We start from the raw sequence: 26,416 nt of genomic DNA on the forward strand, positions 1-26,416 counted from the left end.
TTATAAATTACGCGAAGAATTTTTGTATAACGTCTCAGTGAAGAATTATAAAACATTTAGTGAATACGGAAGTATTTTAAAATCCTTAATTATTGATTATAATACCTATATACATATACTATATACCTACCACCGCATCGGTTTGAAATTTATAACGAAATACGATAAAAAATAAGCATTAATAAAAATCGAAAAAAAAAAAAATAGAGAACAAAGATGTCTTATTCATAGTAGTCTACGCGTAAGTTTTTTATATTAACAGAGAAAGGGCTTCGAGAGACTGAAACGAAAGAATGTTTATATGTCTATCTCATTCTCGCTAATGGAGGAGTACGGTTTGCTGCGCCCGTATCAACGACCTGCAGTTTATACATACACAGAAATGCGTGAACGAGTGACCTTAAATCAACGTCATAAAGGCTAATTTGCAATGAAATGACCCATATCATATTTGTTAAGGGAACGTTTTTGTACCGAGCTGTGTAGTAACAGTGAGTTTAATATTTTCATTTCACGGTCATTTCATAACATTTCGTACTTTCTTATAGTAAACAAATACACGAAGTACGTTATTTAGTTCAAAGTATTTAATACAATTTAAATGTATTTACTAATGCGTTTCAAATTACAACAGTTCAAAATGTTGTTTTTAATATTCAATTAATAATCAAGCATTAAAAAGAGTTACAAGACAACTCAGTTTAACAAAAAAAGGTAAATTTTCTCCGTATTCAATTTGTAACTGTTTTTCTTAAAAATTTAACTACTTATATGTAAATTACAAAATGCCCATGAACCGACATTTAGATACAATGTACTTACATATATAAAAATGCGTGATATTTTGTATGTGGAATTGTTTTCTAGATATTCATATACTTTTAAGATTTGAATTTAAAACACATTATTTAATTATTTTAATTATCTGTTAAATTTTTTTGCAATATTCCACTATAATACGAAACGTAAAAGATTTCGTACTATTAATTAAAATAAAATAATCATAACTAACCTGGCTTACGTTAAGATCTTTGATTGTTTACAATCAAAGTATTGAGACATGAAAATTGTTCCAGAAAAAAATGGGTACTGTTAAGCGATCATATCATAACGGTATATGTTCGTGAGTGCCGCATCATATGGAAAACGATTGTTTAGAAAAGTAATAAGTGAGACTGTTCAAGCCTTTTGTGTGCCAAAATCGGATGCGGGCACGATTGTACCCATAGTGATGAGACTTAAGATACGAACTTGATTTCAAAGAAAAGACAGCATCAACTGTATTTCGTAATATAATAAATATATTTTGCTATTTGTTTTCTTTTTTATTCTAAGAATAGATTTTCTTTTTAAAATGTATTCGGTGTCTTCTTGGTAAGTTTTACTGTTGAATTGCCATCATTAAATAACATTAAGATTATCGGTTTAAAATAAATAGATTTATTAGTCATATGAGACATATACGAATGCAATAATTGCAAAAATAATATTTTTTTTAATATATTAATGTTGATTGCGTTGCTGTGTCTATTGCGTTTATTTCATAAAGTTTTATTTTATAAAGCTTAATATACACTTAACGGCAATATTTTGACCACTAAAGATTTTCTTTTGCATTCTTTCCTTCCTTATATTTATATGTATAGAACGTTAAACGCTTACAAATATTTAAGACAATGGCATGACTTCTACAATAATTGAATAAAATAACAATAAAATTAAAAGTGCGTTACGAGTGCTACGGAAAATTATATGTTCATTATATTATAATCGGATACATTATTTTCCTTCTCTCACCATATTAATTTTTAATAGCACTTATTATCATTACATAGTATAAAACAAAATCGCTTAGTGCTGTCTGTGCCTATGTAAGCTTAGATCTTTAAAATTACGCAACGGATTTTGTTGCGGTTTGTTTAATAGATAGAGCGATTTGAGAGGAAGGTTTTGTGTATACATGGGCAATATTGTAAAGAAACACTTATATTTTTAGAAGTTTCTAATTTGATGTCGTAAATAAACAAATTCTGTTGTATATTTAATATCAGTGTGTACCTTTGCGAAAAAGGGGCGGGTCGCTAGTTACATAAAAGACTTAAAATTTAAATACCTATTTAATTAAATGTCATTAGGAATACTTTTATATGCAATAAACAATATAATAAGATCTTCACGTTCCTACACGACCTGTAGGACAACAGGCCGCCCTTAAGTGTACATATATTAAAGAAAGTGTCCTTAGTTTTCATTACGATCAAGATAATGTCATAAGCAGGAAGTTAAACAGACCGACAAATAGTAACATACGTTTGACATCGCACTCATCTTTTTACCGTGACAGCGCCCGCATCTGCTCATATAGATATAGATATAGCTCGTTTACATATTGTCAATAATGGAAAACCGGGCATAGCATCTCTTTATCTATATAGAACGATTTCATATTGATCAATATTTTAACTACCAGCTGCTAAAAGATAAAATAGATAAATATGAACAGCTGAACGTTTTTTATAACCTATATATTTTAATCAATTAATTGAATATGTAATTATCAAATTGTAATTAAAAAATATTTACTGACATAAAAAATATGAATTGGCGTCATTAATATAAATAAAATACGGTGTAAATCGTGACCACGTGGAATATTGGCAAGAATGCTAGCAGCATTGACTGTTGAATCACAATATAATATATATAATTCGACAATACAACACACAAACAAATACAGAATAAAATAAATAAGTGAGCATAACTTATATCGATAAATTGTTACTGTATTTCATCCAATCATTATCTCATCGCGAATAGAAATTCCATAAAAGAGAATTCAATGGCATGGGTTTACTTTTACTCGGTATATTCGTAACAATAAAACCAATGAATCAGAGTTAGATAAAGTATGTTACATAAGAAGTGTTAGATCAAGTTAGCACAGCAAAAGCGTCCGTCGTCAATCGTACATTTTATATCTTCCGATAGAAAGTACTAAAACAGGTTTCCAAGGAAACAAATCATGCTTAATAAAATATATATAACAAAACAGGATTTTAAAAGAATTTATTGTCTATTTGATCGGAATGTATGTGAAATAAACCAAAATAGGTATGACTTAATTTATAGTAAAAAAAGGTGCGGTTAATATTAATTCTACAATGGTCGCAGATTTAAATATTACTTTATTCTGTTTGCTTAGAAAACATTCCACTGATTGTGATTTACCGCGTCAATCAACTCGATACGCATCGAGGATAATGATGAACTAAGAATTACGTACAAATTGACCTTTAAACGTAAGGAAATATCAAGTTATTCCAGTAACGCGTAGAATCAAAGAAGAATATAATTAAAACTTTTAATAAGGACAGTGTAAAATAAATAACAAAGAGATAAGGAAATAACGTAACGTCACAGATAACGAAGTAAAGTAAGACGCCGTGATATCGCGGGAATATTTTAAACAAATGGCTAAAGCATTAATTATACTTCCAAAAAAAAGTTAACAAGTTAAAAACCCTTTTTAACAAGATTGTACTTTATTTTTATTATTTGTTTGTCACCAACTATGTCTCTTATTTGTGCAACAATTAATAACGTTTTTTTTTTATTAATCAAGATAAAAGACATCAAAACAATTGACATTAGTGTTTTTTTTTTAAATAATTGAATTCAATCATAATATAATAATTGCTATTTTGTCACTTATAACCTGATTTTCTACTGTTTCTCTGATTGTCTATCAACATAGCACCAACAACTACTGACTGTACAAAAAAATTGGAAAATACGCTTATATATTACGTTATAAAATAAATCTTTTCTAGTTTTACCCTCTCTAAGAAAATATTTTTTTGGAAATTTCAATCTTGGGATATAAGAAGGTTAACTTTATTTTTACAGTTACGAAGTCGAAACGGGTAGCTAGTGAGAGAATATGTGTATATTAAATAAATAAATATTTTGAATTTACAAAAACGAAACTCTATATATAGCTTTAAAAAGGGCTTACTAAATTGAAGCCCAATTTTTTGTTAGAACTGTCTAAACTATAATTGCAAGATTTGAACCACGCATGCATTAGTCAAACAAAATCCGTAAAATGAAGCAACATTTTTTATTTGTCTTTCCATGAGACATCACTTAGCATATTATCATGAATTTCAAATTTATGTTCATGTTTGATACACAGGTTGCGATACTTAGATGTGAAATGTCAAAAATATTTTTGTATTTGATTTATTGGTAGTTTCATTTAATAAAATTTTCAGACTTCAATGTAAGTAATAAATGAAGACATTAAGTCTGATATAATATTATTAATGGTATGGAAATCTTCTCGTGGAAATAATTATAAGGATGAAGTACTATACTGATGAAACTTAGCGAGGAATTAAAGTGGAACAATTTTGTATGTTCAAGGAGCGCATCTGTTGAGCACATGGCCAGGACAGAACGTACGGTTAGACATTCGATATGAAACCGCGTCATCTGTTTAAATTTTCAATTTTTAAAACGCGGTCAAGGAGCTTATATTACGCTACCTTTATTAAATAAACCTTATACTGAAGTTAGAACTTATACATCCTTATAGGATACTACCACACGTTAGTGTTAAAATCGTAATTGTGTATTTTATAATTATCGAACGAAAAAATATTTCTCTCAAACATAAGGCATTTCTAAATGTCAACATGAAATCTCATATTTTATACGAGTAATTTTGACAAAAATAACTGTAATTTTTTAGAACCACTAGATATGCAAAATCTTATTAAATTATTATTTAGACAAAGTTTTAAAAATACGAACGAAAACTATACTTAATAGTCCGGTAATTTAATACATATATATTTTTTAAACACATGTTATTTTATTGAAACGAAACCACCATTACAGAGTGATATTGTAAGCATACAAGTTGTACATGACAGTGGGGAAACCGCCAGCTAAAGTTCTGAACCGGAACGAAATATTTCGAATGAAATATGCACTTTCCTGTACAACAGATATGTATTGCAAATTTCTAGTGTGACGAAATGACAGGAGATCAATCGTATCAATACATGAAAGGTAAATTCGAAAATAGAACATAGTTATGACGTAAGAGAATAAATTACTAAAAACAGCTTGAAAATATAAACAAGTCGTTATACGGAAGGTTTTTTATCAGCACTTAATGAAGATATAACGACATCGTCATACGAAGCTTCAAATTGAATCTTCTTGTGCGACACAAGAATGAGTAAATAATCTCTAGACATCGGTCATAAACAAGCAAGCCGTGTGGGTTGGGCTTTGTCTGCCTATCTTGTATGCTCGATATGTTATGTACAAAGCAATGGGTTTAAGGGCATCGCTGTAACCTCTGACATCCATTCCACTCTATTGTCATGCTAATCGAGCAAATAATCTACTGTAACGAATTTCGCATACTATAAATTTTGATTCTGAAATTAATTGAGTAACGATTCAAACATATCAATATTATTTTGTCGTAACCGTCCGATTTTTTAAGAATATTTTATCTGTATAAAACAGTAATGTTATCGCTTTTAAAACGGCTGGGGCTGATAAAGAGTATTTAATTTTCAGAGATGTGATAGAATTTTTGTCACATGTCAAGTGTTATCGTTTAGTTTTAATCCAGTTAGACCACCTCGCTGCACAAACAGTTCGTAAGTAAATTTCTAATTATGCTGACTGAAACCTGACTCTGATGCCGGCTTATCTCGCTTAAGTGGATGAACTACTTGGCACTTCCCGGCTAGATCCATGATCCTTTGTAGAGCTTCCTTCCGTGCTTCTCTTTATACAGGATAATGGGTAAAGTACTCACGGACATCCCACATCGTGTTTACTTCCAAACCAGTTGGGCCCATCATGTAAGCTTCTCGGAATATGCGTGCTGTTAATTTGAGCTCGTTTGGAAAATTTCACACTGTGTTTTGTTCGTACTTATTTTACAAGTAACCACTATCGACAGTTTGATATTTTCATAATTTACAACGAAATCCTTAAAACGAATACACGTGTCGACAAGACATGTAAGTCGATAGGTATTTTGCTAGACTCAGTGCTATTTGCATATATCGTATAAACATATGCGAAAGACGGTTACGACGAAAACAACGACGAATAATAAAATTATGTAGACTTTTTTCGAATTGTTATAGTAAAATTGTTCGTCTGTCAAGGTCATAGTGGACGGTTGATCGTGACGCAATTCGAAACGGGTTTTTGAGTATTATAAATTCATTGATAAACCCTCGACACATCAGCGTGAATAAAACAGGGTAATTAATATTATAATTTTTTATATTTCCTTCTACATATTTAATTCGTTAGTTTATATTTGTAGTTTAAGAAATATAAGCAAATATCTGAGTCGAGATGGCCCATTGGTTAGAACGCGTGCATCTTAACCGATGATTGCGGGTTCGAACCCAGGCAAGCACCGCTGATTCATGTGCTTAATTTGTCTTTATAATTCATCTCGTGCTCATCGGTGAAGGAAAACATCGTGAGGAAACCTGCATGTGACAAATTTCATAGAAATTCTGCCACATGTGTATTCCACCAAACCGCATTGGAACAGCGTGGTGGAATATGTTCCAAACCTTCTCCTCAAAAGGAGTGGAGGCCTTTAGCCCAGCAGTGGGAATTAACAGGCTGTTGTTGTAAGCAAATATCTTTATAAGTATGTCTGAATTATCGGTATTTTACATATGTTTTCAACACAATGAACTTTTACAGGTTAAGCTAACTGGTCACAAAATTCTGCAACAGTCAAATACAATAGGTCTTTAGTTCGAAGGGGGCATTGTTTATGACATCATATATCTTATTGTTGTCTGTAATTACATATGTTCATAAGATCGTCTTACTAACGATATCATCTGTCTATCTTACCGTATAAATCAGTTACCTTTCAGTGAATAATAATAATTTGTGTCAGACCAGTTTTTGTATTTTGGCAAGTCGATAAAATAGAACGGAAAATGTTAATTTGACATTTATGTGTATATCTAATAATATAACATAGAATATAGTTTTGTTTTTTTATATTCATAACGTACCAAAACAGTTTTATTATAGAAGAATATTTTTGTTTTATTTACGATTGATAAATGCAAATGGAAGAAAAATGAATAAAATATATTTAATATATACGACAATATGATACTAACATTTGTATGCAATGTAGTTGCTACAACAGAAAGGTTGCCTTCCTTGATAAATGCACAATGTAACACAAAAAGGTATTTTTTAATTAAGCTGCTACATCCTGCGATTAGAGCGTTCAAACAAACTCCTCAGCCTCGTATATTAGAATAGATAAAAATTATAGATATTGCCCATGACCACATCGAATGGTGGCGCGATTTCTATCAGCAGTTCTCTATTTCAATTTTATTTAATTTACCACCTGATGATAACTGAGTCAACATTGGCATCTGACACGTTACCTCCCTCGCGCCTGGAATTACACTGAATTACATATTTTACAGCTAAAACATGTAAACAAAACAATACTAATCGTTTTTAACGTCGGTGTAATACTCATTTGTGATAAATAACATACGTGTGTTTTCATTTACAAATTATCTAACAGAAATATAACGAACTATGAATCTAAGACTTGATTGGTTTAAATGACCGAAAGTGATTGCCGCTGCATTGTCTGAGCAACATTTATTAATACGTTAGTAATGGTCAATAAATAAGAACGATATGACAATTTAATAGCTCTGTATACAGAGAAATCAGCATATGATATAAGTTATTCGTAAGCGCTACGTCGATTCCTATTAGCGAAGGTAATAAAACGTATTTAAAGTTTGAATCTAAGCAATTATTTTCATTTATTTTAAACAATATTGTAAATATCCTTCATGAATTTAGTTACGAAAACATTAGTTACATGAAAATTTCTAAGAATTGGTACAAATACGCATTGTTTTAAAAGTTACGTATGTAGGTACGTATTTCATAGTTTTCTTCACGCAAAGCAATTTAATATTACCTGTATGTGATTAGAAAGTTACAACGTTTAACTTTTTGGTTAATATAACACTTCAATTCTAACGCCATTATACGAGTTCAATGATGTGTATAATTGCTCTATTAAGGATGCGCTTCATTAAAACTCTTATCAAAAATATTTAAGAAATCGAAGGTAACTGGTTTATGTTTCCGACATTTACTTTTTTGAACGCTCGGAACAATTGATCGATCGCCTCTTTAAAATAACGATTATAGACTCGAATGTACGCATACGTAACCCGTAATGTAAGTATGATTACGTAAAAACAATTTCCAAGCACCTGACGTCCATGTGTGGACCATGAAATGACTATTACTGACTAACATTTTTATTTTACGCATTTAACGAGTTCGTTGTCTTTGTTCTGTAAACAAGCTGTTTTTCGAAAAGGGTTGAAACTTTAAACGTTACATGATGAGGTAGCTCGTAAAGTACACCGTGGCATGTTTAGAAATAACTTGGTAAAAAAATAACTGGTCACGTAACAAATCCTCGTGTAATTTTCTTGTTCAGTAGGCGTAGGAACAAACAATGAGCCTGGATGTTTACTATTTCCATATATTGGGGCATACAATACCAATTACCATGATGTCGTGAACAAAAATTAAAAATAACTACCCCATGTCCTAAGTAAACTCTTGTAACATGATTCTGTTTTTTGCCTTGAAAATTGACAATGTGATCAATGCAGAAATACTTGTGGAGTTCTTACTACCGCTCAATATGATTATATTTTATCTGCAAAATCATTTTTGTTTACTTTTGTTGTTATGTCATGACGTGGAATTAATACTTGTAGACTTCCAGGCAGGATATATTACATATATATATATGGGTTATTACAAGACTACTACTTAACAAGACTGTATTTTTAAATGTTGAAAAAGAGTGACTACTGAGTTTCTTATCGTTTCTTCTCAGGAGTACCTACTTTCCGAACCGGTGATAGATTCACTTAAAATAGTTGTCAAATGAAGATTGAAAAGTACTTGTAAAAGCCTACTTGAATAAAGTTTATTTTGATTTTTTGATTGAATACTCTTTTAGTCTGTGGTAACAAAAAATGTTTCTTTTATCTGTGTTTTACGTTTTAGTGGCGTCCTCTATTTACAATTGTAAGCATCATATTTTGAATAAAGTTAGTTGAATACGGAAAGCCAACGTGTTTTATTATAATCATCAAATAAACCCGTAAAATGCTATAAACAAAGTTAAATGTGTATCCAGTTTGAAAACTGCTTCATTTCGGTCTCGGAATAGTTAGTCTAGATAGTGAGGGCAAACTAAATTTACAACATTTATGAATACGATCTGAATTCACTAGGACATTTAGCTTATTGAACGAATAAATAAAGCAGGGGCGCTACATATCTCCGTCTCCGTACGAATTAACCTCAATTGAGAATGTTGTAGAGGCGCTTGCTTGATTGAAGATGGCGTATTCTGACTGCAAGTAAATTCTTCAAAGAGTGTTCCTGTCATTTGTTACAACTCGTTAAATATAACTGAATGATTCCATCGTATATATTTTTAAATCTTTACTAATATAATAATAGGTGAAATTGTTTTATTTTAATGTGAGTGCTAAATTCATAAACTGTCGATCCAATAAAAAAACATCGTTACAAAACTACATATATACAGTAACAGCCTGTACATTTCCCACTACTGTGATAAGGCCTTCTCTTCCATTAAGGAGAGGGTTTTGGAACATATTCCACCACGCTGTTCCAATGCGGGTTGGTGGAATGCACATGTGGCAGAATTTCGATGAAATTAGACAAATGCAGATGTTTTCCTTCACTGCCGAGCACGAGATGAATTATAAACACAAATTATGCATATATATATATAGTGGTGCTTACCTGGGTTTGAACCCGCAATCATCGGTTAAAATGCACGCGGTCTAACCACTGGGCCATCTCAGCTCTCAGCTCTGTATATATAATTTATATCTGTATATAAGATATAAATTATATATACAGATCTTATTTATATCATTAAAAAATTGCACCCGTCCGAGATTGGTACGAGTCACTTATATATAACAGCAAAGAAAACGAGTATGATAAAGATAAATTCGTCCAAAAAGGAGTGTTTCATAGTTAATGTAGATAAAAGATAATAACGCTAACGCTTGGACAGGTATTTCATATGCGTGAATTGATAACAGTATCTAAATAACAAGCGCTTGAGTAATTTGTTTGTTGAGTTAAGGTACACGAATTGACTAATGTGGAACGAATTAATTTTTCATTAATAAAATAATAATTCGTTTCAAATCTATGATTCCACTAACAAATATTAGACAACATCAAATACATTACACTGATCCCAATGTAAGTAGCTGAAGTACTTGTGTATTGGAAAATCAGAATAAACGACGGTACCACAAACACCCCGACCCAATACAACATAGAAAACTAATTAACTTTTTCTACATAGACTGGGGAATCGAATCCGGGACCTCGGGGTGACGTACCCATGAAAACTGATGTGCATATAACTCGACTACGGAGATCGTCAAAGTCGCATTTAAAATTATCAACGTATCGATTGATTTCACTAACGAAGCACTTGAGTTGCTTGCATGTATTAAACAGTATTATAATAATGATCTCTATAGAATAATAAAGTATAGTAATTTAAATAGTAAATGCGTAAAACAATGATGATACAACAGAAGCGACGTTGCGAATGATTATTTACTTATTTCACAGAACACGAGATGAAGATATTATTGTAAATAATATAAATACTGTGCATTTATAAAACGTGTTTATTTGTACTTATATAATTAACAGCAAAAAAGTGCTTCTTAATATAGTTGTTCGTTATGTAACATATTATTAAGGCTCAATTAAAAACGTGTTCATACTATTACCATAATTTGTGTCTTCCTTTCATCGATTATAAAAACGCGAGGCATACATTGACGTCTCGTACTCTTTGTTGATTTATTATTACAAGGATCTACATATATTAAAAGAAGTAATGAAATACGGTGACCTTCAGGTAATGTGACAAAAGGTCACAGTAAGCATCTAATCTATTGTAACGTCTAAACTTTATCTATTACACGTGCAATGATTCTATTTATCAGACAAGATTCAAACGGTTGGAGATTATGAATTCGTTTCGCATATAACATGCTTTAAATATGATCAAAGTTTTATAATATACAATAAAATAGAGGAAGCAGAAGAAAGTAGACTCGAGAAAGTTAGTAAAGATTTTAATAATCTTGCAGTTGTTAATTACAACGTTTACTTAATATTTCGGTAGACGTTACTGTCATAAAATGCTTAATTATTCTACCACGTATAAAACACATCAAAAGAAATTAGAATCAAACGCCTGAGGCCATATAAACCAGATTCATCTGTAAACGATTCTGTTTGATGTTTATTTTTATGTTTGCAGTACTTTTTATATTTTATTTGCGATGTAATACTTTTTGGATAAATGGGTGACTGATCTGGTACTTAGATTTGGACGTATCGCTTAGTGATTATTACTAGACTAAATGGGTTTTTCCCCTAATATTAATCTATTTTTTTTAATTTAATTTACTACATCCACAGGCTCGCCGATGCCCGTGCCTTTTATTACATTTTATATTAAACATTTTGGCGTTTTATATTTTATACTAAACATCAGCAGATGTTATTAATCTATTAAGTATAATATCCTCAGTGAATTTTTGCCCTTGTTATCCCTTACAACGCTTTTGAATTATATTCTTCGTTTTAAGGCTTCTAACATATCAAATCATAAAGTATAATAAACAACAACAACCCAAATAAACGATGTCATTGTTACCGTATGATAAGTAAATGTAAAAATAAATAGAGAAAAGCTGTTCTTTTTTAAATAAAAGACTATTTTGATGCGGATTTCTAAATTAATTTCATTTTTAAAAAATAGTTGTTAGAATTATATTTGCATAACATTACATTATATATTTGTCGAATTATTTATGCGAATATTAAACATATCATAAAATACAATCGAGTTTTAAAATTCTTGTCTATAATCAAAATTTTAAAATAAACGTCGTAAATTAAATGAAAACGTATTCAAAATTTCGTTTTCGCATTAAAAATTCAAAAAAAAATTTTATTTAAAAAATAAACTCATTCATAATAAAGCTTACGTGCAAAATCAAAAGTTCTAAAAGAAAAATTGGAACCAAACAAATTAAATTCTACGTAAAGCAGGGTTCGTTAGACAACAAAGATCCGGCAGTCCAACAATGAAAGTCAATGAATAAAGGACAAGTGAATAAGTCTGGCTAAAGGAACGACCAAAGAGGGTTCCACAGATATCAGAAAAAAAGGGGCGAATACCTGCTCCCTTAATAGTATAAGAACATGAAACGCACAACCCTAAACTGCACCTCGTACTTCCTTGCCATGCTCGTAATATTTTATCACATTTATCATCAGAAATTTATGTTGTATTGATAACTTGTGTACGATAAATTAATTTCGACAAAATTTTAGGTACATTACATACAATATTTTCCATTACACGTCAAAAATAAAAACAGTGATTGACGTATATATTGTATCGTCAATATAAAAATACACGACACGGATGTCTTAGCAACAAAACAACAAACGTTAATCAAACATGTTTTGCTCCTATAGATCTTGAAATAAGAGAACAGGGCACAGCTTTATAAGTACCAAATACGAAGGATATCTTACACCACTTTCGACCACTCATATACTAATAATCACATTTATCACAATAAAATTCACTGCTATATTCAAACAATTGTTTGTATGATCCGAGAAATAAACGCGCACTGTGTACGCTCCACGCGCGTGCGTCCGTCCTTTATCGAGTTTCAAAACAAACTGGTTGGGAGTTGGGACGACGATAGTGAACTACTAAATAAAACTGAGTCACGGAACCCTGAACGCTCCGGACTGATCGCTAATCAAAAGCATAAGTTACGGTCTATCGGGTCCATATAAAGGGACAGTACTGTAGGGTTATTTGGTGTTCACAATAAATTAATATATAATTCGCTCTATTACAACATGCATTTATTACGACTATAGAATAATAGGTTGAATTAAAATGTGTTCTCTAATAATATGATAACATACTGATATATGGATCTACAAGTGTAATAGACCTGGGTGATTGTAGAAGCTGAAGTTTACTTAGCTAGAATAATAGGTTTACAATTGGGGGCGTAGTGTATTATTAGTATCCAATTATAATTGTATTTTTATTTCTGTAACCGCTCATAATAGTTTTGCTACTTAAATAAAAAATAATAATTTATAAATTATGTTTAAACATGTTAAAAACAATAAAACTGATGGGCGCTTAATAAGTTCCGTACATCGCGTTCACTTGTTGCGTAAGGGACCACTTTTGAAGATTTATAGGGCATGATCTCAAGTTACACTTGATAACGTCTCATTTCTGCGCACACGCGGCACACACAAAGACCGAAAACGTTTTGTTTTAATACAAACAAATGTCAACAGGTTTAAAAAAACCGAGGAACCGAGGGACCGAGCAGACAATTTCTGTAGATGTCTTTATTTTTATGACAGATGAAAACCTTGAAAAGAACACTATGACAATAGTGACTATTGCACAAACGGGTCGGTTAACCGAAAAAAAATACATAACGGAAATTAATTTATAAAAACATAAACGTTTGTTGTATTAAAATCTCAGTAAACAATCATAAAATATTCTAAGCAAGCAAGTTGTCAATAAATTACAATTTTTTGCGTATGGTGAATCATTTGTTGAAATTTTGAACACTGCTTGGCAAAACATGGCTGACCATAAAATCAAACCTACTTCAATCCCTAACAGTGGTATCCTTTGTTGGTATTGGATTATTGCCAACACACGCTGTGTGGTTGTAAAGACTGCCAACGAATTTGTTAGTTTATATTAGCTCCATAGACTAAGCAATTATGAACTAATAGCCAATTCAATTAGGTATAGAATTTCAATAACTGAAAATGTTTTGCAATATGCTTATTGAGCAAAATAAATCTAATTTAAAATATCATTTACTCAAGAATATTACCAATATAATCAATAAAGAACAGCATCGTGGTTTTAATTTAAACAACATTGAAATAAATTGAAATAAATATAATTATTTGATTGCATAACAATTGTTAATAAGCCTTAGATATACAAAATTATATTGAACATTGATATATGAGAGTACTTATTATTGAGATTCGATTCTTCAAAAAAAAACTGTAAAAATGTTCTAAGGTATATTTTATATATTATACGAAAATGTTTATATGCAGTTTCATAAATATTTATGTCATCAGTAGAAAAAATCATGCCTTTACATGCTATGGAACCTTAAAACCTCAAATCGAACGATGTTTTCAATATTGTCCATATGTATCGATTTAAACCTAAAGATAGCGACTGACCTACTCGTAAAACATAGAACCGTAACTTTCGCAATGAGCATGATACATTACGGAATATGCTGAATGTTTGTAAAACATTCGCGAGCGAGCAGTGTTCATTGTGCTTCAATTTCGTGGTAATGATGGTAGGCGATAATGCAAATAGAAATTTAAAACGACACGTGCGTAAGCTGGCAAGGACGCGTCGACCCTGTACTGCTTGTAACGCAACACCCAAAGGGATTCGTCAGAAAACCAAGTATCGGGTGAAACGTGAGACGTTCGCGAGCGGCTCAACTCGTTCTCTCGATAAAACAAATGAGTACATTGGTATAGTTTACATAGCTATACTATTTTTATATTTTTGTTTATTGTTATTGGGAAAACTGTTTATTTGTTTTATATTAAAACTCCTTGTTCGTCTATGAAGACTTTAAAAATTTTTCTTTTTTCTATTTATTTTATGTCCAAAAAGTATATGTTCCTTCAATACTTGTCTAAAACTAGCTTCAATACATTACATTACGTTTTAGCTTCAAGTTAATTTAAATTGTTAAATTGAACAAAGACCATTAACTATTAAAATATTGATGATAGAAAAATGATTTGTAGCATAGTAAAGTGTTAAGTTAACAGTTCGTTCAAACGACACAGGTCAGTCGCCAGCGTTTGAATGGCGTCACAAGAACGATTGATGTCCGCGCTAAGTTCAGTTGTTGAATTATTTATGGCGGCGTTGTTTAACAGTAAATTAGACGAACAAAAACAACTCAAAGTCTCTTATTGAAAACTGCACTTCTTTGTCCTTTGAGCGAGCGGAGAGATGAGGCTATTAATGAAATCAATGGTTATTTATCCGACCCTAATGAAGGTAAAATAATTTAAAGATTTGCTTCGCTTGGATTTATAATGAACGGATTTTGCTTTTTTACATATTACATGTAATGTATGAGAAGGGCCTTTTTCAATCGACTTTTGCGTTGTAAGATATCTACTTAATTTTTATTATGGAACATTTTCACAACCATGTGTCAAATTTCATAGAAATTCTGCCACATGTGTATTTCACCAACTCGCATTGGAACAGCGTGGTGGAATATTTTCCAAAACTCAAAGGGAGAGGAGGCGTTTAGCCCATCAGTGGGAATTTACATGCTGTTGTTGTTGTTGTTGTAGCAATTTCGTCTTTGGTCGGTAAATATATTGCCAACTTAAGCGTTTGAGATTCGAACTATGAGGTAGTCCGAATCATTTTCTTTCATGTACAAAATGATTAAAAAGTTTCTTCTTATTCGAATATCTTGGACAACCTTGAATAATGCTTTGGTGAAACATTAAGGAAATCCCATTTGAGTCTTTTTAATGGAAATATTTTTTTAAATAAAATAACGTCGTCCTCATGACTCAATCGACCACGAGGTATGCGGACTTCATCTAGAATGTAGGAGAATAATGCTTATCGATTAAAGGTAATATTACTCAACTATATTTGATTTACTACTGTTTAGTACATTGTTAGAATATTTAATTGTTCGTGATATTTTAGAACGTGGACGAGAATGACCGGGTATTGGGCTTAGTGGCGCGCCTAGGGGGTGTAAATCCAGCAGTGGAATAATACAGGCTGATCATAATGATGATGATGATGATGGTATCTTAAGTAACTAGGTATATACTTTATTACTTAATTTTGTAGATTAAGAAGTATAAAAACAAATAAATTTTGAATCACAGTTCCTAATCAACATATGCTAATTCGAGCACTTATTATATTGTTCATGATGATTTTTTTATTGTTTATGGAATAGCTTGACGGACGAGCATATGGGCCACCTGATGGTAAGTTGTCACCATCACCCATAAACACACTGTAAGAAATATTCCTTACATCGTCAATGCGCCACCAACCTTGGGAACTAAGATGCTATGTCCCTTGTGCCTGTAGTTACACTGGCTCACCCTTCAAACCGGAACACAACAATACTGCGTACTGTTGTTTAGCGATAGAATAATGATGATCAACAGAGTAAGCCAATTCTAACTGCGCATAACATATTATATTGTACAAGTTTACGTGCGAACATTAGTAAATTCTCTATAATACGATCAACCTAATAACCACATAAAACAGTAATAATCCATTCTTACTTTTCAAAACTTAAGCTACTGATTTTTTTAACAGAAACTCTTAATAAATTTCTTGTCCGAGTTTAAGGTTAGGATTGCCAGGTTTATTCTAATGTGGCACACGATTCGACTTATAAGGCAGTCAAATATTTTTGCGATGTATGCGTCAACTGTCATTACACACGCTGGATATTATCGTGATCAGTGACATTAAAATTTCATGAACTTAGTGTAATAGTGTAAGTAGGTAGACGACGACCATATTGGATCCAAGGTTTTACCCTTTGTTATCAACAAAAACCTACGTAATATGTCGTAACGATGTAACGATAAAAAAAAACTTAAGGGTTTAACGTTATTTTTTACGAGCTCGAATCAGTTTTGGGACATTGATTTATAAACCTCTTTGGTCGCGATACTTTTTTCTATAGCCTCTACTAAAGTTTTATGTGTAAATACTTAAGTTTCGTTATTATCCTGTCAGCTTAGAAAAAAATAAAAATGTTCCTTTTTTAAAAAACTCTTAACACATTTCAATAATATATATTTATAAGAAGAGTGATTTATTACGATGCTATTATGTGTGTATATTTGCTATATAGTAATATTATTAATGCTGCGTTATTAGAAATTACTAATAGTCCTCCATTTAAAGCTTTTAAATCTTGTGTTAATTGTGGGGATCGCAATATCCCAAGGGGTCAGAATCAATTCTGCGACATTTTACCCCATTAGGTGACCCTAAAATACTTAAAATTACTAATATATATTTCGAACAAAATATATTTAACATTATCCATGATTCTGTATTGAGATGAAGTTTCTATTGATTATCAATTTAATTCCGTGTACGTGAGAAAACTAGTTGTCAGCGCTTACCTTATATAAACATATTTGCGTAAATGAAGTGTAAAAGGAATAGAAAACAAACATTTATCATTATACTAATATAAATTATTGAATGAGGAATTCAGGAAAGCGCCATCGCTTGCACTAACCAGTCGCCAGTTAGCTTTATCGTGCCGCAAACTATTAGTACCCTTGCATACTCGTGTACGCAAGCCTTAATTCAACTCTTTAGGTTTCATTCGACGCTATCTCTAATAAAAACTTCAGTCAATACATATTTTCGTATGTTATCCTTAAGAACTCTTTTAGTATCTTTGTCGAGACCTATTTATATCCTTGTAAACTTGTTTATATATTATGCGAAATATGAAACATCATTGTTCCCTCTAAGCAAATACAAAACAATGCTGGCGTAAAATAAACTGGTTAGAACCGGTTCGCGTGTGACATAATCCTTAAGTTATAGTTTAATCCTACGTTTAAATTTAAGTTTTCAATGTGTAGTAAGAAACGTGTTGCACGTAAACGTATCAGTTTCATATTATAATGATTATTTTGTTGCATGATCATTACAGTTATAGAGTTTTAATAATACATTAAATACTAAAAATGCCTATAAATTCTTATATATTGCGCATACATAAACATAGAAATAGTCACAATGTAACAATAATTGCCATACAATAAAATATACATTTAACGTTATTCTGTAATCAAGAATTTACATAGTGCAAGTCTCTTGCCATGACACGAGAATCTACCTACCTACCGTAGCGTTACTTTAATAAAAACATTTCTCAGATATGTATACACGGCTTAACACAACTTTCAGTTAGGTTAGACGGTGTTAGCAACTGTTTGGCACACATTCCTACCACCCGATATGGCGAGCGACCGCACTCACGGCCGTGCGACTCGATCGAACCTACGAGCCATTATCTGATCTCGTCGTCATTTCTTTTAAATGTAATTGGATTTTCGCGCTGCACTTTAAACACATGTCAGAGTGCATGGGAAAATAGGTTTATTGGTGTTGACATTTCTTTACACCTTTATACTATTGTAGGATAATAAATGGTTGTTTAATTTGACCATCAATAAGAAAGTTTAAAGCTTCTACATTGAATATCGTTATTCAATGTAGAAGTGCGACGAGTTTGAGTTTGAAATCATAAGTATGAATAGATATAGAATTTATTTCATTGTTCGTGTTACAAAAATAAATAGAACAGTTTTTATAAGTCGGTCTCAAAATAGCCTTAAAATATTAAATTGCGAAACTCTTATCGTACCTCGACAGCCATCAAGGCGCCAAGCTACCTCTTTGCATTTCATATATTATCATTTGGTTGTTACAACATCATCTTGTTATATAGTGTCGTTTGGTTGTTAAAACACAAAAAGGATCGCGGAAAGGATGAAGCATTTTCAAGTAGAAAAAGATAAATACACGTGATATCTCGCTACATCCCCAGAAGGCTGAGATAATTCATGATCTTTTCCCAACTCCACTCTTTCGAACCTCACGTGATTAATGTACGGATACTTTGTTTTTTTATGGTTATTTACATAAGGATTAAAAATTAAGCAAAAGCTCTATATAACGTAATTTTTTCTTACGTTACCTTTCAAGTATTAATAATTAATTTTATGTTTTTGTAACGATAAATACCTACTATTAACTTATCATATATCAAAAATAATGTGTAACGTTATAATTCAAAATTAAATAACGCATTATTGAATTTAAAAAAAATCACCTTTTCTAGGTTCATATAAAATAGAACATCTTATTATTTATTAACATTTTCATAAAATACTAAATTAATATAATATATAGATATGTGATGTAATATATTTAATAAGAAAATTAAGGAAGTCATTATAACATTCTTATGAATATTGGTTTACTAAAGCTGTGTTATCATGAACGTTTTATGTGTAACACACGTGGCTTTATAATATAGTACGATTAATTTGTTATCAGCGACACATAATATATAAACACCGGAGGTTCAGCGATGATTGTTTGTAAAGTGATCACTTATTTTGCTTAATCATTATCTTATAAGCACATTGCTTGTTGTGCTTAGTAATACTTTCATTTATATGTTTATTTCATTATAAGTATTTATAGAACCGAGAGATATAATCGACACTGAGATAGAATCAATATTCCTTTTTAGCCGACTTCAAAAAGGAGGAGGTTATCAATACGTCAGTGTTTTTTTTTTTGTAATTGACACTGGCTCCAAATATAACAATAATTGCAATTATATTATATAATCGCAAATCGACCTTTAATTAGTCTAATATTTTTAATTTTACTTCAAAGATATTTTGAATACGTAATTATTTTTTTTACTTTTTAGTGTATATTAACTTGTTTTGAAGTCGCTTTTCTTTATCTTAAAATTTTTATTTATAAATAATATTATTCAATTATTATTTTTCTATTATCAAAAGTTGTACGAATATTTTAAATTATTATTGATTACTGTTTTTTAATTAAAAAAATAAGTGGTTTATTTTTTTTTATAATCTATGATTAGATTAGTTATTAAATGAAAGTACACAATAATTTTAAGCTCACGTGTGATAATCAACTAATAGTATCACGAAAGCGTAAACCTGCATTAGAAAATATAGTTAAAGCTGCACTTATCCGTAAGTACTGCCTTAATAATTCATGAAACTAACAGTATATTATATCGTAGAGAACAGACGTAGAAAGTACTTACATTAGTTGTCAGCTGGGTCGTCAGCGTGTGTACCTTTTCCTTAGCGTCCGCCAACTCTCGTCTCAACTTTCGAACCTATGCCAATGAATGTTGTAAACAAAATTATCATTTATGTAAAACACGCAAAATAAAACAATGAAATTAATTTAAGTTGTCTAGCTTATGAACTTGACATAACTGTAATAGGTAAATTCTTAGTTGTAATATATATTAAAAAAATAACAAAAATGGAAAAAATAATATACCTACGTTATTATTGAAAAAAAAAAAATTGTTTAATATTGTTTTTCTGATGGTACCAAATTAGTCACATTGTTTTGTGTAGTAACAATCATACAAATTGTCAGTGACATGACATGAAGCCCCAAAACCTTTTATTCTGTGGCTTTAAACCAAACTGACTTAACATTTTATGACATTCTCCACTGATTGCAAAATAAGTAATTCAGCGACTCAGTTTGGACAAATTCTTCAGCATATTGGCCTCAAATCAACAGTCACTATTGCGTGTTAATAAGGTTTGGCTATCGATATTTATGATAAAAAATACAATAGCGCCTGAATGTAGACTGACTTATGTATATTTGAAATGGTAACCTGTAACTAATATGGTTGAGTCCTTTTTTGAACTAACAATATTAAAGATTATTGTATATTTCTGTATATATAGGTACTTATTTTATTTTATTGTAAAAAATAAATAAAAGATCTTTTATTATTCCTACTGGAGATTTTACATGGTGTGCTTTAAAAGCAGTGTAGAGTCAGGTAATTGTAAAAAGAAAGTCAAAGCTTGAATCATTCCAAGTAAATTCTGTTTTTTTTTGTTTTTATGGATTAGGTTGGCGGACGAGCATATGGGCCACTTGATGGTAAGTGGTCACCATCACCCATAGACAATGACGCTGTAAGAAAGATTAACTATTCCTTACATCGTCAATGTGCCACCAACCTTGGGAATTAAGATGTTATGTCCCTTGTGCCTGTAGTTACACTGGCTCACTCACCCTTCAAACCGGAACACAACAATACTGAGTACTGTTATTTGGCGGTAGAATAACTGGTGAGTGGGTGGTACCTACCTAGACGGGCTTGCACAGAGCCCTACCACCAAGAATTATTCAATATTATTCAATATTGTTATCGACATTATATTGTATTAAAGAACGCACTTTTGTTTGGAACACGTATTCCACGCGTAACAAGGGCGGATTATAACTTACACAAAAAAGTAAAACGAATAATTTACCTCATGCGCTTGTCTCTCATCTGAGCCAGCGCCCGCAGCGAGGGATGACGCTGTTGACACCAAAGAGGCGGTCGAACCGTGCACTGAAAATAAAACATTGCTATATTTTGTGAAAATTTACACTTTTTAATAAAAAAGTAATATTACTATGAATAACTTTGCTGTGAATGCAAATGAACGTGAACCCCAGACAGCATCAATGTAGTTCGTATAAAGCGTACGTTACATGAACATAATAAATATATTGACATATTTATTACAAAGTATAAAAGTATTGGCTGTTTTGCATTAGAATAACTTATAGTAATTATTCTGGATGCATTAATGCATTTCTTATAGCAAGAGGCTACTTAAGACTGTTTACGCTCTTTGGAAATATCATGTATCTGCATCTGTCTGTATCATCTACATATATATGTATTTGATACATTCAAATAAGAAATAGATTAAAATAATCAGTGATTATGACTGACCTTCGTCATTTTTCTTGGGATAGTGGTGCGAGTGTCGTGGGGTGTGCATCACGTTGCCGGGCTGGTGGGTCGGGCTCAGAGCTGACCGCGGAGATGGTGAAGGCGGTTCGGAGACCCCGTAGTTTAGACCTAGGAACATAAAGGACATTATTACTACTCATTATTCTAAACTGTTCTAAAATAGTCAATTTCTTTTAATATATGAAAAGCAGATGCAGCTAATAAAATCGATAGTGTTTCACAAAATCTAGACGAGTATTGGATAAAAAATTACAGTCAGAATTGATATAGGCTTTTATCTCTACTCCTGTGACGGAGAGAGCTAGGAGCTAAATCTACCAGGAGCTTTATTTAGAATTAATTAATATATATGCACAACAATGCATTTTTTTTCCTTCACAAACCTTGATTCATCATCAGATAAATTATGAATACAAATGAAGAAAGATTAAACACAACAGTGCTTGTCTGGATTTAAATTTCTTTATGTTCACATTTCATTTGACAACATATGTTAGAGCACCGACATTCTAAATCCTACGCTATGCGTGTATAGCTACGCGGATTGTATATAAAATAAAAGAATGAAATTAAATTAATTGGAACGTAAAAACGCATTATATAGCTGACCTTTTCACCAAATTGTTAAGATTCAGTGTTTTATCTTTTTTTTATTATCTGTACTTATTTTAAGTCTGTTTCGCGAATGAAATTCATCCTCATTTTTAAGTTCTTTATAATAAAACGTATTAAGTGACGGTAAGCGGATAGATAGATATCTATCTAAAACAATGTTCAACCTTGTCCTCCTGGTCCATACTGCACTGGCAAACAATAGTACGGTTCGTAATCACTCTCTGATGACCTTTGCAGCATTGACGGGTACAGCTTTTCTGATTTTGTTGACCTGCAATGATACTTACAATTAATTATCTCATACAAAAAGTTTCATATTAATTTGCATAGGTTATGTACATGATTATACTTCTAAAGTCGAGGTTGATGAAGTAGATTATGATTTTATTTAAATGATATATTTTATACAGAAAATAGATATTCAGGGAAATAATATTTATATTTTTTAATATAGAAATAATAACTCAGTGAGGCATAAATCTGACATGACAAATACAATAATTTCTTTAAATGTTTACTATTTCGATCACATGTTTAAGTAGAAAATATATCAACTAAATTTAATTAACCACACTAGAAGACGACAAAAGCTTAAATAAGTACCTGAGATGACGTAGAAAAATTATAAAAAGTGTGGACGTTTGCAAATTAAAGACACGAAAACAGCCCGTAAAGAATAACCACAAACAAACAATATTTATGACGCTAAATGATTTAATTTGATAGTGAAATTGAAAACAAAAGATGATTCTTGTGTTACGACATAAATAAATGATCAATAACAGCGAAATTAAAATTAATAGCGTTTGATATTTGTACGGCCTTAACAATTCATAAGATTATTATTTAAATGTAAGCCGTGCCATGTTCGAACATGCAATTGTTATATTGTAAATGAAGCGTGCCACCTTGAAGCCAAACATAAACATTTTTCATCCTTGTGGCATACCTTGGAAACGTCCTATCTCTGAGGTAGCTAAAAACCAATCAACAATCAATATTATACAGTGTTATAATTTATGATTAATATTCTATTTACGTATATAATACATGATATGGTAAGGAAGAGCATTGAAGCACAGTGACAGTAAAATTTACATAGATAGGTTAAGGGATTGATTCAATGATGAAATGATGAAACGATTGGCGTAACTGTGTAACGGTTAAAAACTCGAAACCCCAAATAGTAGGTTGAACCAATTCTGCTCGAAAAAATATTCGAATATTTTATACAGAGACCATTGGAAATCAGGCCCAGCTACGCCATCGTACCTAATGACCGTAACCGTTCGTCGACCCACCTAATACTGTTGCTCCTGTTGAGCCGGGAGCTCTGCGCGTCGCGATGCATGATGAGCTTATTGTGTGTGAGTGAGCTGCGGTGGTGTGAGTTAGGGGAGGAGGTGTGGTTGTGCGCGTGCGCCGACTGCAGCGACGTGAGCGACTCCAGCGACTCGCCCTCGGACAGGCGCCCGCTCGCCGAGTAAGTGTTGCTGAAATGGGGAAACGAAATGAAGGCTCATGCACGCTCGCGACTGGCCGGGGGATGCGTAAGCATGATCGTGAAACACTCCGGGTTATATACACGGAATGCACAAAATATATACATATATGGTCGAGGAATGAATGATTGACGATGCTTATTTAAACGTGATATAGTTTACATTTAATGTGGATTATATTCCGAAACAACACACACATTCAAAGGGTTTGTAGTAATTACCTGTGTCGTAACCACGGCGCGTAGGGTATTCCGTAATCCGATTTGACTTCGGAATACGTTTGTGTGTCTGAGAGACTTCCATCGCTGATCTTCATCCCGCCTCTAGGCGTTGCCCTGAAACAAGGATCGTTGTACCGAAACCTGCGACCACTACGAGATTCGATCGAAAACTGTCACGAATATTCCCACGGGCCTTTGCTATCGATATAAATAGATATCAGCCGATAAGAACTGTTTGCAATCATGTCTCGAATGTTATACAATGTTTGATATGAAAATGTAAATAAATAAGAGTATACACTAAAAAAAAGGCTAGTGATATGAGTTTGATAATAATTTCATAAAATATTTATACTTAGTTTTGTAAGGCATTCTTGAAATATAGAATCGGTAATACAAAAACAACAATTAAAACATCGTATCGAGCTTTACGATTTAAAACGCCGCACTATACTGCACATTTGTAACATCAACAAAACGAGTATCTTTTAAATTAAACTTCAAACAGGCACGGACTTGAATGACAATTATTTTTAATTAATTATTATAAGTTTAATTTTTACATCTTTTAATTGCACATAGTCCTGGCAACTAATATAAAACCGAACCGGTCCTGCGATTACTACTTTTTAAAAGTACTAACTGCTAAAAATTGTTTGGTAATAATTAGAAAACTTTTTGAACTGTATAAGTACATAAAGTAGAAATTAATGCACAAAAAAATTATAGCAGCAATAAATCTTAAATAATAAACTTTTAATACGGCCCTGACAATTATAAGCATTGTAACGTAAATAATATTTAAGAACAACATATCGCTTTCTCTTTCTAACTTCAATGAACTAATAAAACATTATGAGTTTGGCTAAGTACATTAATTGGTCATGTCTAGCAATTGTTATATCTGCACCGTTGATATCAGCTGGTGAGATGATGTCATTCAAAACAAATGGATGTAAACTAAATTAAAAGATCACGTTTTAATAACGAAGATCATCTCTATAGAACAAGCCAATTTAATTTTAGACGATTAACATTTATTTGCGCGCGGAAGGCCGACTTCTAAGCAGACGGCTACTTCCTTTCACGGGCCTTTTTTTGATACTTCGTTGATGTAGTAACAAGAAAATTATATTTGTTTTCTTTTATTGTAAATTACTAGTTGTCGCCCGCGGCTTCGCTTGCGATTTAGGGAAGGTCGTCAATGTTTAAAAAAGAAGCCCATTTTTATCCTTGGATTACAAACTTCTAAAACTCAAATGAAAGAGCAACAGATACACAAATAACGATACATTTGTACTTATAACATTAGTATATACATTTTTTCAACCGTATTTGCTAAATATTTTTATAATGAATGGCTTCGAATTAGTCGTTACACAAGAAAAACATAATTATTATTAATATTAGTTGCATAATGCCACTGCAATCTTAAACTGAAGTCACACATGCTATATGGATGTGATGTGTCCCTATATGGTACGTACCTGTGGTGATGAAATAAGGCAGCGAACTCGTGTGTCCCAGGCTTCGGTAGTGACTGCGATCCGAGAAGTCTTTCCCGGACGGACGCGGACAGTTGCGCAGCCGCCGTTCCACCCAGGGAATATGATTTTGGTCCGATACCATTTTCTATAAAATATAAATAAATAAATAATATTATACTGTTTCGATAGGACTATCACTTTGTCAAGGTGGGTTAGTACTTTCTGATTATTCTACAGTACATCTGCAATCTATTTTACCGTTATTCGGTTTGTAGAATGATTAAGCCATTGCTAAAGAGACATAAATGTATCAAACCTGTACCTATTGACTTCCAGGCAGGATATATTAATTTAAATAATTGTATTAACTAACATGACTGTATTTTTTTAAATGTTGAAAAAGAGTAACTACTGAGTTTCTTGCCGGTTCTTCTCGGTAGGTCTTCCGAACCGGTGGTAGCTTCACTTAATTGGTTAATGATTCAAAAGTGCTTGTAAAAGCCCACTTGAATAAAGTTTATTTTGATTTTGAAAGTTTTCATAAAGCATCATCGGTACAAGGTAGGATAATTTCCTATTTCGTTCACACTTTCTAAGATAGTTTATATTTCCAGTTCATATTGTGTGAGTTATTATTGAAATTATAGGATGAATATTATATAATG

General features: G+C 31.8%; 1 protein-coding gene across 6 annotated transcripts in view; it reads right to left on the reverse strand.

The window, feature by feature from the left end:
* Nucleotides 1–26,416, reverse strand: part of LOC124537084 (protein sickie) — a 230,553-nt gene that overhangs the window by 22,653 nt on the left and 181,484 nt on the right. For 4 of the 6 annotated variants that reach the window (XM_047113803.1, XM_047113825.1, XM_047113844.1 and 1 more), the window contains 7 exons: nt 25,752–25,896; nt 24,265–24,378; nt 23,843–24,034; nt 22,706–22,812; nt 21,906–22,034; nt 21,433–21,515; nt 20,184–20,258 (listed from right to left, as the gene is read on the reverse strand). In XM_047113803.1, the coding sequence (XP_046969759.1) occupies nt 20,184–20,258; nt 21,433–21,515; nt 21,906–22,034; nt 22,706–22,812; nt 23,843–24,034; nt 24,265–24,378; nt 25,752–25,896 (845 nt within the window). Of the gene's footprint in view, nt 1–20,183; nt 20,259–21,432; nt 21,516–21,905; nt 22,035–22,705; nt 22,813–23,490; nt 23,518–23,842; nt 24,035–24,264; nt 24,379–25,751; nt 25,897–26,416 lie in introns of all 6 variants that reach the window. The other 2 variants (XM_047113809.1, XM_047113818.1) reach the window with 2 other exon arrangements.

Source organism: Vanessa cardui, chromosome 2 (assembly GCF_905220365.1).
Source record: "Vanessa cardui chromosome 2, ilVanCard2.1, whole genome shotgun sequence".
Taxonomy (NCBI): Eukaryota; Metazoa; Arthropoda; class Insecta; order Lepidoptera; family Nymphalidae; genus Vanessa; species Vanessa cardui.